The 17,296-nt window shown below is 49.8% G+C and overlaps 1 protein-coding gene across 1 annotated transcript; it reads right to left on the bottom strand.

Annotated features, from left to right (window-relative positions):
* Positions 1-11,383: 11,383 nt before the first annotated feature.
* Positions 11,384-13,015, bottom strand: LOC123129303 (uncharacterized). The gene is made up of 2 exons (XM_044549522.1): positions 11,938-13,015; positions 11,384-11,686 (listed from the first exon to the last, which is right to left on the bottom strand). The coding sequence occupies exons 1-2, from the start codon at positions 13,013-13,015 to the stop codon at positions 11,619-11,621; spliced, it is 1,146 nt and encodes a 381-aa protein (XP_044405457.1). The 3' UTR covers positions 11,384-11,618.
* Between the last annotated feature and the right edge of the window lie 4,281 nt (positions 13,016-17,296).

Raw genomic sequence — 17,296 nt, 5'->3', positions numbered from 1 at the left:
TCTGCCGTCTAACATGGAGGCAGGGAAATCGACTATTCTGGGGTACACTGACGATGCGGATGCGATTATTATATCGGTGCACACATTCCCCTGGGTGCAGAATGGCGACGTTTTTGTCTTCCTGGTTCAACTCAACTTAATGCAGTGCTCGGGAGACTCGGCAGCCCTCTCGGCGCCGGTCTCCCTCGCCGACCCGGCGCCGCGACCGGTCCCCTTCGCCTCCCCGCCCGCCCCCCGCCACCACCGACGCCGGCTCCCCCTCCCGCCGCTACCAGCCTCCCTGCTCCCAGGCGGCGTTTCCACCGGCCAACGGCGGCAACGGCAACCGGGGACGCCCGGGAGCCAAGAAGAGGAAGAAGAAGGGCCCTCCGCGCCCTCAAGCCGCCACTTCCACTGCTACCGTGGCTCCTCCTCAGGGTGCCTCCGCCGCGGCCGTGGCTCAGCCGTGCTTCAACTGCGGCCTCTCCGGCCACTTCCAGGTGGCATGCCCCAACCCACCATCGTGCTACTTATGCAAGGAGTCCGGGCACCCCGCGATTTTATGTCCGGATCGCCTGGTGACAGAGGAGCTCATGATGTATGGGCACGGCATCGAGGACTTGGCCTTCTTCCACATCGAGGTGCCCGAGCTCGCCCCACCGTCCCCCTCGCTGCTGGCCCTGGTGACGGTTGTGGGAGAGGCCGTCGCCACTCCGGAGCTGATTGAGGCTGAGCTCAACCACCTGTGCCGCTGCTCGTGGGACTGGCAGGTGACCCCCACGGCTCCCAGCTCCTTCTCTGTGGTGTTCCCAGACGCGATGAGCATGGGCTTCTGCACCCGCAGCAACAACATCACCCTGGCCCTCAACGACATCGTGGTGAACATCTCTGAGCCGCAGTGGGATCCCAGAGCCGTCGCTACCCTGGACACGGCCTGGCTCCTCATTTCCGGCCTCCCTGATGTTGCCCGTTCCGAGCGGACCATCCGCAGTATGTCCAAGATTCTGGGCCGGGTGGTGGTGGTGGATGAGCTCTCCCTGCGCAAGGAGGAGGAGGTCCGGGTTAAGGTGAAATGCCTGGACTCCTCCAAGCTCCACGTCACGATCCGGGTCTTCTTCAACGATGACGGCTACGACCTCAAGATCCGCCCCGAGCCTCCGTCCCACGTCGGCCGCCCCCGCCCCGCCTCCGTCCTTGCCGAGCTGCATCTGAAGATCTCCAACTCCCCACTTCCTGTTGTGGTGGGGGGTGACTTCAATCTCATCCGTTCCCCGGAGGAGAAGAATAATTCCCGGATTAATTTTCCCCGGATGCAATTATTCAACGACTGGATCGCGGAGCTGGGGCTCCGTGAGCTTGACCGGACAGGTGCCAGATTCACCTGGACCAACCGGCAAGCTGTCCCGACACAATCCGTGCTGGATCGTGTCCTAGTTTCCCCGGAGTGGGAATTGCGATGCCCTCTGGCGTCGCTTCGGGCGGTTACCCGGATTGGTTCCGACCATGTCCCCCTTCTCCTCTCCACCGCTGACGAGCGCCCCCCCCCTCCCCGCCGCGGTTCCGATTCGAGCTCTTCTGGCTCAACCAGACTGGCTTCCGGGAGGCCGTCGTCGCCCGCTGGATCTCCGCTAGGTCGGCACCCCACCGCTCCATGTCTGCGGTCGACTCTTGGCACTTTTGTGCCAAGCTAGCCCGCCAGTTCATGAAGGGTTGGGGGGCTAATTTAGGCCGGGACCTGAGAGAGCGCAAGAAGTCCATCTTGGTGGCTATTCAAGCTCTGGATGCGCGTGCGGACTCGACCGGGCTCTCCTCGGACGAGTGGCTGCTTCGCTACGACCTGGAGGACCAGCTCTCCATCATCTACTCGGATGAGGAGGCTTACTGGCGCCTGCGGGGTACCCAGAGGTGGGTGCTTCAGGGCGATGCCAACACCGCCTACTTCCAGGCGGTCGCGAACGGCCGGCGTCGCCGCAACTCCATCCACTGCCTGTGGGATGGGGGCGCGCAGTTAGTGCTGCCCGAGGCCATCCGCCTTCATGTGGATGGCTTCTATAGGGCATTATTTACCCCCACCCCGCGCGGTGGGGCTAGCCTCGCACCCGACATTTGGTCGGGCGCGCTAGGAGTTTCGGATGAAGCCAATGCGGCTCTGGTGGCCCCCTTCAGTGAGGACGAGGTCCTCGCTGCCATTAAGGGGATGAACTCCTCCTCGGCCCCGGGACCGGACGGTCTCCCAGTAGCTTTCTTCAAGGCGTTCTGGCCTACCATCAAACCCGAGGTCATGGCTCTCTTTGAGGAATTCTACTCGGGTTCCATGGATTTGGGGCGCCTCAACTATGGGGTGGTGACCCTCATCCCCAAGGTCTCGGGCGCCTCCGTTATTCGCCAGTTCCGCCCCATCACAGTGATTAATGTGATTTTTAGGATCCTGGCGAAGGGGTACGCCAATAGGGTGACCCTCCTTGCGGACACAATCACCCACCCGAACCAATCCGCCTTCATTCGAGGCCGATTTATCCTTGATGGGGTGTTGGTGTTCCACAAAGTGCTCCACGAGGTCCGTCTGAAGCGCCATAGGGCGGTCTTCCTTAAGTTGGACTTCCACAAAGCCTATGACACGGTGCACTGGCCGTTCCTGAGGGAAGTCTTGCTTCGCAAGGGCTTTGACGACCGTTGGGTGACCCGCGTCATGCAGCTCGTCTCCTGTGGCCGGACGGCAGTAAACATCAATGGCGACATCGGCCCCTTCTTCCCTACCCTCTGTGGGGTCCGGCAGGGGGACCCCTTCTCGCCGTTCTTGTTCAACATGGTGGTGGATGCCCTGGCTGCCATCCTAGATAAGGCCAAGGCTGCGGGACATATTAGAGGTTTGGTCCCGCACCTTGTTGGAGGGGGAGGGGTCTCCCTTCTCCAATACGCTGACGACACCATTGTTATGGTCGAGGGATCCGCCCTTGAGATTTCCAACCTGAAGTTCCTCCTTCTGTGCTTCCAGCAAATGTCGGGCCTTACCATCAACTTCGACAAGAGCGAAGTGATGGTGCTCGGTTACCCCGCTGAGGAAGCTCAGTCCATTGCCGATCGGCTTAACTATCGGCTGGGTTCTTTCCCCACGGCTTATCTGGGGATCCCCATTAGTGACTCGCGCCTCACCGTGGCGGACCTCCGCCCCACGGTGACCTGTATGCAGCATCGCGTGGAGCCCTGGAAAGGGCGTTGGCTGTCGAAGGCGGCCCGCGTGATTCTTATCAACTCCTCGCTGGCCAGCCTCCTGTGGTTCCTCATGAGCTTCTACAGCCTTCATGAGACGCTCCATCAGGAGATCGCCAAATACCAGTCCAGATTCTTCTGGGCAGGGGAGGAGGGCAAGCAGAAATATCACATGGTCAGCTGGCCAGATATTTGCAAACCCAAAGACCAAGGCGGTCTTGGGATCCTGTCCTCTCGGCGCATGAACATCGCCCTCCTGACCCGCTGGCTATGGCGCATTGCCAATGGCGAGGGAGGCCTCTGGCTTACTATCATCCAGAACAAATACCTACGTGGACAGCCCCTGGCGTTCTGCCAACGCTCGGGCGGTTCCCAGTTTTGGCAGGCTGTCGTCCAGCTGCTACCGGTTCTGCACATAGGCACTTCCATCTCTGTGGGCTCTGGCGCCTCAACCTTTTTCTGGCTGGATAGATGGCTTGGGGACTCCCCTCTAGCCGCCCGGTTCCCCAGCCTCTTCGATATTGTAGTTGACCCTCGGGTCTCTGTCGAGGCGGCCCTTATTGACTTAGGGCGCCTCGCGTTCCGCCGCCCTTTTGGACCTGCCGAGGTGGCTGCCTGGGATGATCTCCTCCAGGACATCGCCCTGCTGCCTATGGACGTGGCAGACGCTCCGGATGCCATCTCCTGGCGCCTAGATCCCTCCGGCCGCTTCTCCACCAAATCCCTCTACGCGGCCATTGCCCCCACGTCAGCTCCGGAGCCCTTCGGCCTTATCTGGGACATTCGCCTCCCACTTAAAATTCGGATCTTTCTGTGGCAGTGGATCCGCGGCCGCCTCCCGACCGGCGTGGAGGTCCTCAAGCGCCATGGTCCTGGTGATGGAATGTGCCCCTTGTGTACCACGGTTGAGGATGCTAATCACATCTTCTTCTCGTGCTGCACGACACAGTTCCTTTGGTCTTGTTTCCGCGAAACGGTTGGCGGACAGTGGTGCAATACCAACTTCCCTGACTTGCTTGCCGAAATTCAGGCCTCCCCCCCTCGCTACAGACATATTAGATGGCTGTGCGTCGGGGTGCTGGCCTGGACCTTGTGGACGGTTCGCAATAGGCTTGTCATTCAGAAGGTGCCCCTTCGACGTGCGACTGACTCCATCTTTAAAATGTGTGGTTACTTGCAGCTCTGGCGGCCGCTTAGCCGCCCCCCGGACCGGGACGCCATCGACAGACTCCTCACCGACCTCCGTTCGTTGGCCTTCCGCCTGGCACCTCCGCTCCCGCCGCCACCCCCGGAGCCCGACTAGTGGATGATTCACTTCTGGCGCGTGTGCCTTTTTGGTTGTGTGTGTTGGGCTTGTTGAGCTGTGCCCTCAGCAGTAACCCTTGTTGCTTTCTTGTGCTTGGACTTTGGGTGCGTGTGGACCTTGTGTTTGTGTGAACTTTGTGTTTGTGGCTTTGGCATTGGCTTTATCTATAAAGCGGGGCGCGAGCCTTTTTCGGTAATGCAGTGCAAGAAACTACATGGAAGCTTTATGGAAAATTCCTATCACCCTTATGCAAATTTCTATGCCGGTAATTGCTTATCCTTACATTACATTAGTGGCCAGAATGCACATGTTTTTTAGCCTTAAAATGTTTACGAACGACTTTGTTATTCTTTTCCTCTATAGATAATCGATAAATGAATAGCATGTTGTTTTTGTGTTATATTTTCTCCTTATTTGCCCTGAAAGATAGAAAATTTGACTAACTTGTGCGAATGTTCACATACTTTCTATGGCTATATGATTACCAGGCCCAACAGCACTCAAACTTCTTGGTCGTCTACACAGTGATCGGGATGCTGCTGTACCACAAGCGTAATGGCCGGTCCATCATGGTACCAGTCAAGCTACCTAGGTTCGAGTCTCCCCAATTACTTTATATGCAACGCTGAGAGGCGGCTCTTCCCCCCTTGGTCGCATTTGTTGCAATAGTTATCATGTCTCATGTTTGTTTTGTTCTTGGCCTTTGGAGCCTTGTGTTGTGAAAGTTGTGACTTTCTGTTAAACTGGCCGTGTGTGTACTTTGTGTTGAGGGTATGTGTTTGAACTCAGGTTGGGAGTGTCCTGTTTGTAACATTTACTGTAAACTTGTCACATTATCTTATGATAGTGGAACTAGAGTTGTATGGATAGAATAATGAATTTACTGTATGAAAGATAGCAAACTATTTTAATTAATCTCTTCTACCATATCATTTTGCTCAAAAATTCACATACATTATATAAATAGAAATTGTTTTGTTTAAAGATACCGTGTAGTTAAAAAGCACATCCATGGTTAAAGCTAAATATAGAATGCTTTAAGGGGGACACCATTGCTTCTGTCTACCTTCTTTTTATTGTACTCATAAATATGACATAACATGTTGCTGGCTTACCTGAACCAAGTCTTTTATGCTACACTAGGAGTCTAGCTGTAATTAGTAATACAATTCATATGGCTAAGTTGAAAAATAGTCATAAAGAAGAATCAGATGATGTGCCGTACATTAGGTTATGTCAGGGTAATAAGTTTGGTGATCTTCAAAGATTCAGTCATAAGTTCCTTCAGATTACACAGGGAGGTTAGGATGTCAGAATACCCACAGGTTAGGAAGGCAGAGAGATCCGTGCCGGATATGCTACAGTACTAGTGTGCCGGATATGCTACGGGACACAGTTTGCCAGTTGGCCCCTCCTGAAGGTTCAAATAGAAGATCTTAATTCTGATCCTTGATGATACTCAGGAATCTGCTTATTCTTGAACACCCGGAAAAATGAGATTCTATTTGAAAAGGGTGTTGTTTTTATTTAGGATCATGTCACACACTAGCCAGTGTTAAGGTGGTTTTGTTGAGCCTATAGTTGGAAAAACTGAGTGTGTCTTTCTTGTTATTTTTTTCTCGCTGAAATGCCCTTTTAGCTAATATTGCTGGATCTCGCAGAAATCTTGATGTTCCAGTAGCTCAGTTGTGCATTAATTTTTTTTCTTTGGAAAAGGAGGATGCCTTTTTTTCCCAGCGTCCTGCTATGCATATGATCCTTTATGTACTATTCTTGTAGAAACACAGCACATCGAACAGTTCTTGGGGTGAAACAAAAAATACAGCACAACACTGGATCCTCCATCGTACATGGATTGTATCACAAAATGTTGTATGTGCACCGCAAAATTTTCGATGGCAAGACTGCCAAATTTGGTTAGGGAGGATACTGGCCTCCTGCTAGAGGCGTGGGAGTAGTCTCCTGAGCTGTCGTGGTGCAGGTTGTCCTGCATGCTGTTTTTTCTCTCTTTTTTCTCTTTTCCTTGCTTTCTGCAGCAATTGTGAAGTTCACCCCCCCCCCCCCCCCTATTAATGAAATAGCAATGCTCCTGCTTGGCCCATAAAAAAGCAGTAACTATTTAATTTATATAAAAAAGATATGATTCATTTCATTCCTTCAAATGGAAAAATTCCAGTAGTTTGGAAGGTGTTCAAAACAAAGCAATAAACGCATACCACTCTCTGTTCACAGCAGCAGAACACGGTAGAGAAGGTAGAATGCATGTGTCCCTCTACGACACTTCAAACCCAGTATTTGAGCTGATTGTGTACAACAGCTTACTCCTCACCGTGCTTGACTGCTTGTATGTTGGGAGCTGTGACACATCCAAATGAACAAAGAAAAATCATGTGTTGTGGTCAATGTTCAATGCGAAGCTGTTCTGATAAGTTAGGGGGGCGGACGGATTATATGTCTGACTGATTTGTTGCAACCTATGATTGTTGTGAATGTTCATATACTTTCTATGGCTATATATGGTTACCAGGCCCAGCGGCGCTTCGACTTCTTGCTCGTTTGGACAATGATCGGGCTGCTGCTGTACAACAAGCGTAATGACTAGCGCATCATGCTACAAGTCAAGCTACACCCGTTCGAGTCTCCGCAATTACATTAAATTCAACGCTGAGAGGCGGCTCTTTCCCGCTTGGCCGCATTTGTTGTAACAGTTGTAATCTCTCATGCATGTTTGTTTTGTTGTTGGCTTCTAAAGCCTTGTGTTGTGCGGCAAGGTCTGAATTTCTTTTAAACTGGCTGTGTGTACTTGTGTTGCGGGTATGCGTTTGAAGTAAGGTTGGGAGCGTCCTGTTTGGAAATTTGTTGTATAGTATCGGTAAAGATTGATTTTACTGTATGATAGATATAGCAAACTATTTTGATTTAATTAATTTGTTCTATCATATCATTTTACTGCAAAGGTTCACATAGATTCTATAATTATCCATTGTGTTTTTAAAGATAAAGGGTGTAGCGAAAGATCATGTTCATGGTTAATATCATACCTTTCTTTTAGTTAGGGAAATATCACACCTTATGAAGGTAAATATACAATGCTCTAAAGGGGACACCATTGCTTCTATCTATATTTTTTTACTGTACCAATAAATATATCATAACCATGTTGCAGGGCTTACTTGAACCAAGTCCTTTACTAGGAGTCCAGGAGTAATTAGTAATACACTTCATATGGTTAGTTGAAAACAGTTATGAATAATCAGATGGTGTGTCATGTGTTAGCTATTTTCAGGGTAATAAGTTATGTGATCTTGAAAGATTCAGTCATAATTTCCTCTTGATTACATGGGGAGGTTAGGATTTTAGTGTTGGATATGCTACGGTACACAGTTTGACAATTCACAGCTTCTGAAGGTTCAAATAGGCAACTCTCAATTATCATGCCTGATGATACTCAGGAATCTGGCGATTCCTGAAAATCCAGAGATGATCAGCTTCTATTTTACAACGGTGTTGTTTTATCAAGGATCATGTCATGCATCAGCGATGTTACGGTGGTTTTGTTGAGCCTTCATTGCTTGTTTGAAAACTTAGTGGCATTTTTGGTACTGTGTGGTAGCCTCCACAATTATAACAATTGATGGCAATTTCTAAAAAAAATTGGCATTTTTATTGTACACTTTTTTCTCAGTTTTTCAGTTGGGTTTTCTTCATTGTTTTCATGTTTTTTCACCTTTTTAATACTGTGTGGTAGCCTCCACAATTATAACAATTGATCGCAATTTCTAGATTTTTGTGGCATTTTTATTGTACAGTTTTTTCTCAGTTTTTCATGTGTTTTCTTCTTTGTTTTCGTGTTTTTTCACTTTTAAAAAAATTGCAAAGGGAATCGTTTGGGCCAGCTGACATGGGATTCGGTGGATGGTTCGGGCTGGTGGATGGTCCGTATTACAATTGGGCATCTTAGCGGCCAGTTGGCTGTTCCTTCACTCAGGTTCTCGGTATATTTTTCTCTAACAGCACGACCACTGCTTCTCATGCATCCATCATCAATAGTATTAATTACAACAATAAAGTTCAAATAAAGAGCATTACAAATATGATTAATACTTGTTAGAAAAAGCAAGCAGTATTTCCTTTGGACGCCCATGATCTCTGATCATCGCTGATTCTTGGTAGATCGTCTGTGGATATCTTCAACCGTCTCAGTGAAATAAACAGATTGGTCCTTATTAGCACCCTGATACAAACCTATTCCCACAGAGGAAAAAAATGGTAGAACAAACTTGACTGCGTTGGTGGCTCACGAAGGTATAAATTTTACTGGACCATGCAGACGGAGAGATGTACTACAGTGTTCAAGGTAGTATGTCGGTTGGGCACATTTATAGGCACAAAAAAAATGACAGAACGTGACAGCAGCCATGAGGGAATTGCAGCCTGCACCAGCAGCAGGTATTATAAAATAGAGTAGCTTTTGTTTACCTCCAAACCTCGGCTAGCTAGAGAATCTTGGAGAATTTCTCCAGGTATGTTCATTCATTAAGACAATCCAGGAAGCAATTGATTAAAGAGGGTTTATTCTGCCGATGATGGCGCTCACCTTCATAATAGATTTTGGCTTAGATGCTTGTAGACCAACTACAGGTTTCGGCTTCTTGTCATGCCAAGCACCCAAGGATTAACAGTCATCCCGCGCTCCCGTGCACCAAAATCATAGAGACATAGTAAGGAAAACAAGTAAATCTGAAGAAACAAGGCTGAAGGAAACAAGGAAACGCACTGGCCTGATTGGAGCATCTAAAACCGGAGCCCTCATATCGTCCGCAAACGTTCGGGCGGACTGCCCAGACAGCAAATTGCCACTCAACCGAACCTCACATAGTCAGCCCAAATGTCCGGGCTAACCGGCACTCCGCAAACCCAGCCCATATCTGGAACGGATCTGCAGTGGACCGGACATGTCCGGACCCGTCCGCCAAGTCGGATCCAGCCCACGCTGAACCACCTTGTCCCCACAAATACCCAACCTAGACCAAACCCTAGTCAAAGTCCTTGCTCTTCTCGACTGCTCCGTCTTCACTGCCCCTCTCCTCCCCTCTCGTCCCCTCCCCTCCACCCTGGCCTGCTCCAGCAGCAGATCCAGCAAGGAATCCGACCCAATCGACTGGGCGGCACTCGTCAAGAAGGACTCCAGCTCCTCCGCCCCAGACGACGGAAGTCGCGCTTCGCATTGCCCTTCACCGGTCGCGGATGGACAGGGGCGGGAGCTCAAGTTCCGCAGCCTTCATGGTCTTGGGCTTTTGGCACCCTACAACCACAATTGCTATTCACATCCCACTGATTCAGTCTACAATAAAATAGTAACAACATAACCAAATATCAATACATGATTGTATGAACAGAGTAAAAATGATGATAAAGAAATATGACACTACAATTTCCCAAAAGGTCAAACCAATGCACTACAGTGGGTGTCCTGTGCAAAATGAAACTAGAAACCAGGGAGAGGGAAGGCATAACAAAAGGGAGAGGCTGAGTCCAGCCATCTCCCTGTGAGAGGCTTGCTTTATTCTCCTGTTGTTTTGTTAGCAAGTCTAGAACTGGCTCATAAAGTTTACAAGCATGTAGAAAAATGAATATTTTTATGTTGTTCTTTATTGGGATTTTTTTCATTTTAAAAGCTGCTGGTAGGGAATCCAGTTCACCCTTGATATGAGTCAAACGGCACATTTTCATCAACCAAGTTTATCCCCTGTGATATCAGCCAAAACAAATGCAGATCAAACCGAACTGGAGATTGCTTCGACTGGCTGGACAGTACTTCATGCTCTAACAATGCCGGCCTGTGCAGCGACCAATCTCTTTAGTCACTAATGCACGAGAAATAAGAAAAAGATCAGCACATATTAACTTCACAATGAGGAAAGTTGTGCCTGAATAATTGAAGTAGGGTCATTCCAACAAATTCAGCAATATTAGGTAAAATTGCATTTGGATGAGCGAAAAAAGCATACATGGAGGAGAAGGATAAAAAGAAAGTATTGAGCCCGTCTTGACGGATGGCTCAGAATTATTCAGATTTGTAATAATAAAGATGGGACACTGACCATGTTGAGGCAGGCTTCACTTCCAACTGTATCCATCATTCCTGTCCATGGTAACCATATGTGACAAAAACTAACAATGTCACTCACAAGTCAGAGCAATTCAGCTCATCATCTTCTATGAGAATAATTCATTCATATACTACATGCACTGGGATTAAAGAACGAAGCTGTTCAGAGTATGCGTCCCTTTTTTCACTGAAGCTTCATAGTAGATAATAGTTTGTCCAGGAGTCAACTTCATATATTGATACAGGCAGCAAAGGATCAACCACAAAGAAATCCTCCTTTTTCTGAAAAAAATAAAGAGAGCAAGAATAGATGGCTCAGGTACTGCAGCTTCTAACAATATAATGTAAAATAGTACTTCGATAAGAGAAAATACATGAAAGACAACTTGGAGTTTGAACCTTCAGAAGCTGCCAGCTGTAAAACTGCATTACGCCTTTGTGATATGTTGCAATTCTGACCTCCTCATGTACTTTATTGTATAAATAACTTGTAAATCAAGATATGTGAATGTAAATATCCAGAAGGTTTATCCTCCGGCAAAACCAAAATCTGACTCTAACAAAAAGTCAAAAAACATTGAAATAGAGCAAGTAGCGGAGATATCATTCTCGCAACCTTGTTTTCCTTTTTTCTTTAAAAAGGCATCATCCTAGCATTAAGTTGATCTTCGACTACTGTTATCTTTCGCAACGGTTCTATATATAGAATGCATGTCAACCCTTATGGCAAGGTGATATGATACAGTAAAATCATTACTTTACCCATACAACATTCACTCAGGTTAAATTATACACCACACATATTCCAAACAGGATGCTCCCAGCCTGAGTTCAAACATATACCCACAACACAAAGTGCACATACAAACAGTTTTACAAAAGTTCACCCAAGCAGGGTCCAAAAGCCAACAATAAACAAACACGAGACCAGAACCTTAATAAGATTTGCATTTGAAGTAGTTGGGGAAACCCGGCCCAGGTGGCTTGAGGATTACCATGACGCACTAGCCATTACGCTTCTGCTCCACCAGCATCCCCATCATTGTTCACAGGAGCAAGAATTCGTCGCGCCGATGGGCCTGGTAATCATATAGTTATAGAAGAAAGTATATAAACCTTCACATCTATGATATGGTATAATAAATTACTCAAAATAGGATGACAAATTTTATGAGGAATAATTAAATTATGACAGAAAAAATACAACCAATAATTCCATGCATGGATCAACAAAGGGGGGAAATATCACATCAATGGTATCCATGAAATTACCATGCACGAAAAAAAAAGGATCGATGTGACTCCTTCAATGTTAAGATAAGTAAATTACCTGCGTTATAGAAACTGGCGAATGGATAATAGAAATTTTGGAGAAGGTGTCCATGAAGCCTGTTGCATTGCATTGTCTCAAGTTGGACTGTAAAGACACGGATGCACGTCCCTTTGAACACTGATATAAGAATCGCATTAGCATCCTCGGCATACCCGATAAGTAGTGAGTCCCAAGCCGCCCACGAAGATGTCAGATCAACGAAGTTGTCCATGACAACGGTCTTGCGCAGCACCCATGTCGCAACACCGTGAGAATCGATGTTGCGGTTCCACATTTCGATGGTAGGGTACAACAATATGGTGAGGCCAACAGTGCCATCCTCCCCTGGGATGATCTGGCTGTTGCAGGTGCTGATATTCGCACGGGGAGGGCTTGTAATCAGAGCTAGGCTCTGGCTTTCCAGATTTAACTCTAGAAAGCTATACGGAGGCTTTGTCAGCCAACAGTAGAGGCGGCTGCCGACCACGGTGACGGGGACACTGGTAAGATGACATGGCTCAGCAGTGGAGATGATGTCTCCCCATGTGCCGGTCGCAAAGGAGTAGACGCGGGCCTCAACTCTGGCGCGGGCCTCATCTACCAGGACCAGCTGCTCGCCGTCGGAGAGCAGAGCTCCGTTGGCGCTTTGCCCGCCGTCGACCAGATCCGGTGGGAATGACACGCGGTGGCAGTCACCGGAGATAGGGTCGCAGATGAGGAACTCGCGCAGCGTCCAGTTCATGATGAGGACGCGGCCCTGGCGGCACCCGAGCACGCGCCAGGTGTCCCACCCGGTGCAGACCTGGATGGAGAAGCGCTCCGCGGGGATGCTGCGGACTGCAGGGATGAACTTGAGAGAGGTCAGGTGCTTATCGAAGACGCCTAGGACCGGGGGTCTCCCGTGGTGGTCGCGCCAGCGGCGCCGGAAGGAGGCGGAGGCGGCGAGGCGACCCCACGGCTTGCAGACAAGCGATGCGAGCGGGAGGGAGGATAGCTCCGGGGAGAGGCGGACGAGGACCTCGCTGAGGACGTTGTCGTCCTCCAGCGGCGCCGCCGCAACCGCCGGCGAAACGCGGTGGCCGCGGCCGGTGGTCATCTCGCCGCCGACGCCGCCCTTGTGTCGAGCCTATTTTCTAGGGTTTTCCAGTGGATGGAGTGGGGAAAAGAGCAGGAAGCAGCCGGACTCTTTTTCTTTCCTGTAGGAAGTAAGGTCCGTTTGGGCTGTGGACGTACAAGGAAAAAAGCCATTTTAGCCCAAGAAACTGATATATTAGTAGCAATTCGAATGTATATATATTATGGAGTAGAAGCAAGCGATGATTATTATGGAAAATCTACGGACGAAGTGCTTTGCGAGTGAACACACCTCTGTCGTCAATATGAGGAATGGAGGTCGCAAAATGGTGGGAAAGAAATAGTTTGTTCGAGTAAGAAGGGGAATGGGGCGAGCCCATGACTACCATGTCGTATGCCTAGGGCGAGCCGGGGGACTCATGCTGCTACCACACTCAGGTCTCCCTTCTTGCTTCCTCTGACTATCGTCCCTGCCAGCCTCTGTTCCACCGCGGCGGGCCTGCGTCAAAGGTTGTGGGAGGCGTTCTTTGGTGGTGCAAGTGGCTGGTTGGTGAGTGGTTTCAATCCTTATATCCGGCCAATAATAGCCATGATTTTGGCTAGTGTCGAGCATCGACAACCCTCTGATGTTGCTGACAACCTTCTACTAGTGGGAGTTTCGAGGATCTGACTTGCCTCACCGTGGGCGGGAGGGAGGATGGTTGTGGGGAGAGGCGGACGAGAACCTCGGCGAAGACGTTTTCGTCCTGCAGCGGTGCCGATGCAACCGCCTTCGGCGTTTCCCCTGTGGAATGGAATTGAGATTGAGGCTGCTTTTTAGGGTTTTGAAATGGAAGTGTGGAAGAAAGGCAGGAAGGGGACTCTTTCATTTCCTTTTTGTGTGTATAATGTTTGTTTGGGCTATGGGCGTACAAGAAAAAATCAAAATCTACCGACGGAATGACTTGGGAGTGAATGCACCTCTGCTATCAACCTTAGATGAGAGGCGACGAAATAGGGGAAAAGAAGTAATTGGGATGAGGAAGAAGGGGAAGGATTTCGCATAAAAAAGAAGAAGGGGGTTGAGAGGAGGAAGAAGGGGGGCAGAAGAAAGGAGAGGATGAGATGCTTGGCTGGTGGCTAACCACGACAATGACAATCATAGAGAGGTCGACCTACGTCCGACGAGTAATTAGCTCCCGGTTAAGCTTACATTTGCTGCTAAGGGAGCAAAAGAGGTCAGCGATCCAAGGAGGGTGGTGGGCAATATGGAGGGATGTGGTAGCACCTATGATCACATCCCGTATGAAGGAAGGCGAAGTTGCGGAGTGGAGGGAGGAAGCCATGCTGCAGTAGGGGGCACCGATGAGGGATAAGACATGACGAGACATAGATGAGCAATCTGATATGGGAAGAAGATGATATGACTGACTCGTTCTCTTTTCGTAAGGATCGTCTAGGTTGTGGTTGTACAAGAAAGGAAGGATTTTAGCCTAAGAACCTTATTCATTGATATCAAGTATATTATGTAGAAGCAAGAAATTATTATTATCAAAAATCTACCAATGAAGTGCTTCACGAGCGAACACATGTCAGCCATCAATCTTAGGGAGGGAGGCACCAAAATGGTGGGGATGAAATAGTTGGGACGGGTAAGAAGGGGAAGTGTTCCACAAAAAGAAAATGAAGGGAGATGGAGAGGAGGAAGAAATGAGAGGGCGGGTTGATAGGCGAGTGGCTCTCTGTGATAACGATGAGCATAGGAAGTTTAACCCCATGTTGGACTAGTAATGAGCTCCCTGTCAAGCTTACATCCATGGCTAAGAGAGGAAAGAGGGCATCAAGGTGAGAAGGATGAAAGAGGATGGTGGGTGATGTGGATTGATGTTGCGGTATCTATGATCGGGCACCCAATATTAAGGAGGACGCAGTTGTGGGAGTGTAGGGGAGGGAACCATGCTACAGTAGTACGGTGGAAGGGGGACTGAAGGGAGAACATGGGAGGAGGGATGGGTTGAGAAATCTGAAGAGGGAGGAATAAGGTGGAGGGAGGGTGTCGGTGTCAAAACCGGCAGATCTCGGGTAGGGGGTCCCGAACTGTGCGTCTAGGCCGGATGGTAACAGGAGACAGGGGACACTTTGTTTTACCCAGGTTCGGGCCCTCTCGATGGAGGTAAAACCCTACTCCTGCTTGATTAATATTGATGATATGGGTAGTACAAGAGTAGATCTACCACGAGATCAAGGAGGCTAAACCCTAGAAGCTAGCCTATGGTATGATTGTTGTGTATGGAGTTGATTCTGTCCTACGGACTACTACCCTCCGGTTTATATAGACACCGGATAGGGTTAGGGTTACATAGAGTCGGTTACAATGGTAGGAGATCTTGAATATCTGCATCGCCAAGCTTGCCTTCCACGCCAAGGAAAGTCCCCTCCGGACACGGGACGAAGTCTTCAATCTTGTATCTTCATAGTCCTGGAGTCCGGCTGAAGGTATAGTCCGGCTACCCGAACACCCCCTAATCCAGGACTCCCTCAGTAGCCCCTGAACCAGGCTTCAATGACGACGAGTCCGGCGCGCAAAATTGTCTTCGGCATTGCAAGGCGAGTTCCTCCTCCAAGTCCTTCATAGAAGATTGTAATCACCAAGAGTAGTGTCCGGCTCTGTAAAATAAGCTTCCACATATTGCCATGGAGAGAATAATATCAACACAAATCAAATCTGCTGACGTATTCTGCAGTGCACCATCACATTACAACCAAGTCCTTTATTCGAATCGTTTTTACTTTTCCACCTCAGCATGTTTCACGAGGCGGTTTCCTTGGCACGTCTTGTCAAAGCAGAGATCGTGTACCCCCCTTTCACGGGATTCTCATCAATACGGACGTGGGTAACCCAACCGTGCCACTTATCACGGCGCTTGGGAGGCAAGCGAGTTTTACTAGGCAGGTGGGACGCACGAATGCGTCCGCCTATATAAGGGGACAAGGATCCACGTCCTTACCTACGCCTTCTTCCTCCCTTGCCTATCCATCTCTCGCGCACCCGAGCTCCAGCGCCCAAGCCCGCACTTCCCACCTCAACCTTCTCCAGCGATGTCCAGAGCGGGAGGCAAATGGATGGTCTCCTCCGTTACGGAGGGTAAAATCAAGAAGCTAAGGAAGGCCGGGTATCTGTCCAAGGACATCGTGCACCGGCTTCCCGAGGAGGGGCAGCTTATCCCCACCCCAAGGCCCCATGAGAGGGTGGTATTTCTCCCCCACTTCCTCCGCGGACTGGGCTTTCCACTCCACCCATTTGTCCGGGGGCTCATGTTCTACTACGGCCTGGATTTTCACGATCTGGCTCCAAACTTTATCCTCAATATCTCGGCGTTTATCGTCGTGTGCGAGGCCTTTCTCCATGTCCGCCCCCATTTCGGCCTCTGGCTCAAGACCTTCAACGTCAAGCCCAAGGTGGTGTGTGGCAACCAGGCGGAGTGCGGAGGCGCCATGGCAGGCAAGATGGCCAACGTCCTATGGTTCGAGGGCTCTTTCATGGAGACCCTAAAGGGATGGCAAGCTGGGTGGTTTTATATCACCGAGCCACGCGATCCGGAATGGACCGCAGCCCCCGAGTTCCGATCCAGACCCCCCACGCGGCTTATGTCCTGGAAAGAGATGGGCCTGTCGTGGGGTGACAAAAAAGAGGTGACCGGATTGCAAACATGCATCCAGTCCCTGGTGAACAAGCCAGTCCGGCTCGTTAATATAATCCAGGTTATGCTCATCCGCCGGATCCTCCCGTGCCAACAACGGGATTTTAATCGGTGGGAGTTCGACCCGGTGCAGCACCAAACCCTCAACAGGCTCTTCGACACGATGTATGAAGACGCCTGGAAGGTGCTATTCAAGGGTGCCGAGGCTCCCGCATACGCTTTCGAGGACCGCGGATACAGCTCGCAGCGTCACGCTAGCAAGGTATGCCATCTACACCCTTCACAGGATGTTAAACCTTTTTTCATAGTTTGACACTATGCGGGATCTGAACTCCCTTTCCTTTGACAGGCTTGGCGGGCGATAGCCGAGCCGATTAACTGTCCGGCTCTGCTGCCCAAAGATCCAGCCCCAGCTTTACTGGTGAAGCTGCTGGCCCCGGCGCCTTATGTGGTGCCGGAGAAGAAGGCCAAGAAGAAGAAGACCACGGGGACTCGAAAGAGTGCCCGTAACATGGTGGTGTCGGACTCGTCGTCTGACGAGTCCGAGGCGCCCTCCTCCCGCGAGAACGAGGAGGAGGAAGAAGAAGACTCTCCCTCTCCAGTGGAGGGAGGAGAGAAGAGGA

Source organism: Triticum aestivum, chromosome 6A (genome assembly GCF_018294505.1).
Source record: "Triticum aestivum cultivar Chinese Spring chromosome 6A, IWGSC CS RefSeq v2.1, whole genome shotgun sequence".
NCBI classification, from domain to species: Eukaryota; Viridiplantae; Streptophyta; class Magnoliopsida; order Poales; family Poaceae; genus Triticum; species Triticum aestivum.
This window is presented reverse-complemented; position numbering and strand designations above follow the sequence as displayed.

Coding starts and splice junctions, on each gene's coding strand:
- LOC123129303 (XM_044549522.1), bottom strand. CDS start 13,015: ATGACCACCGGCCGCGGCCACCGCGTTTCGCCGGCGGTTGCGGCGGCG. Junction 11,687..11,937: donor CGCCAGTTTCTATAACGCAG/GTAATTTACTTA, acceptor TATGATTACCAG/GCCCATCGGCGCGACGAATT.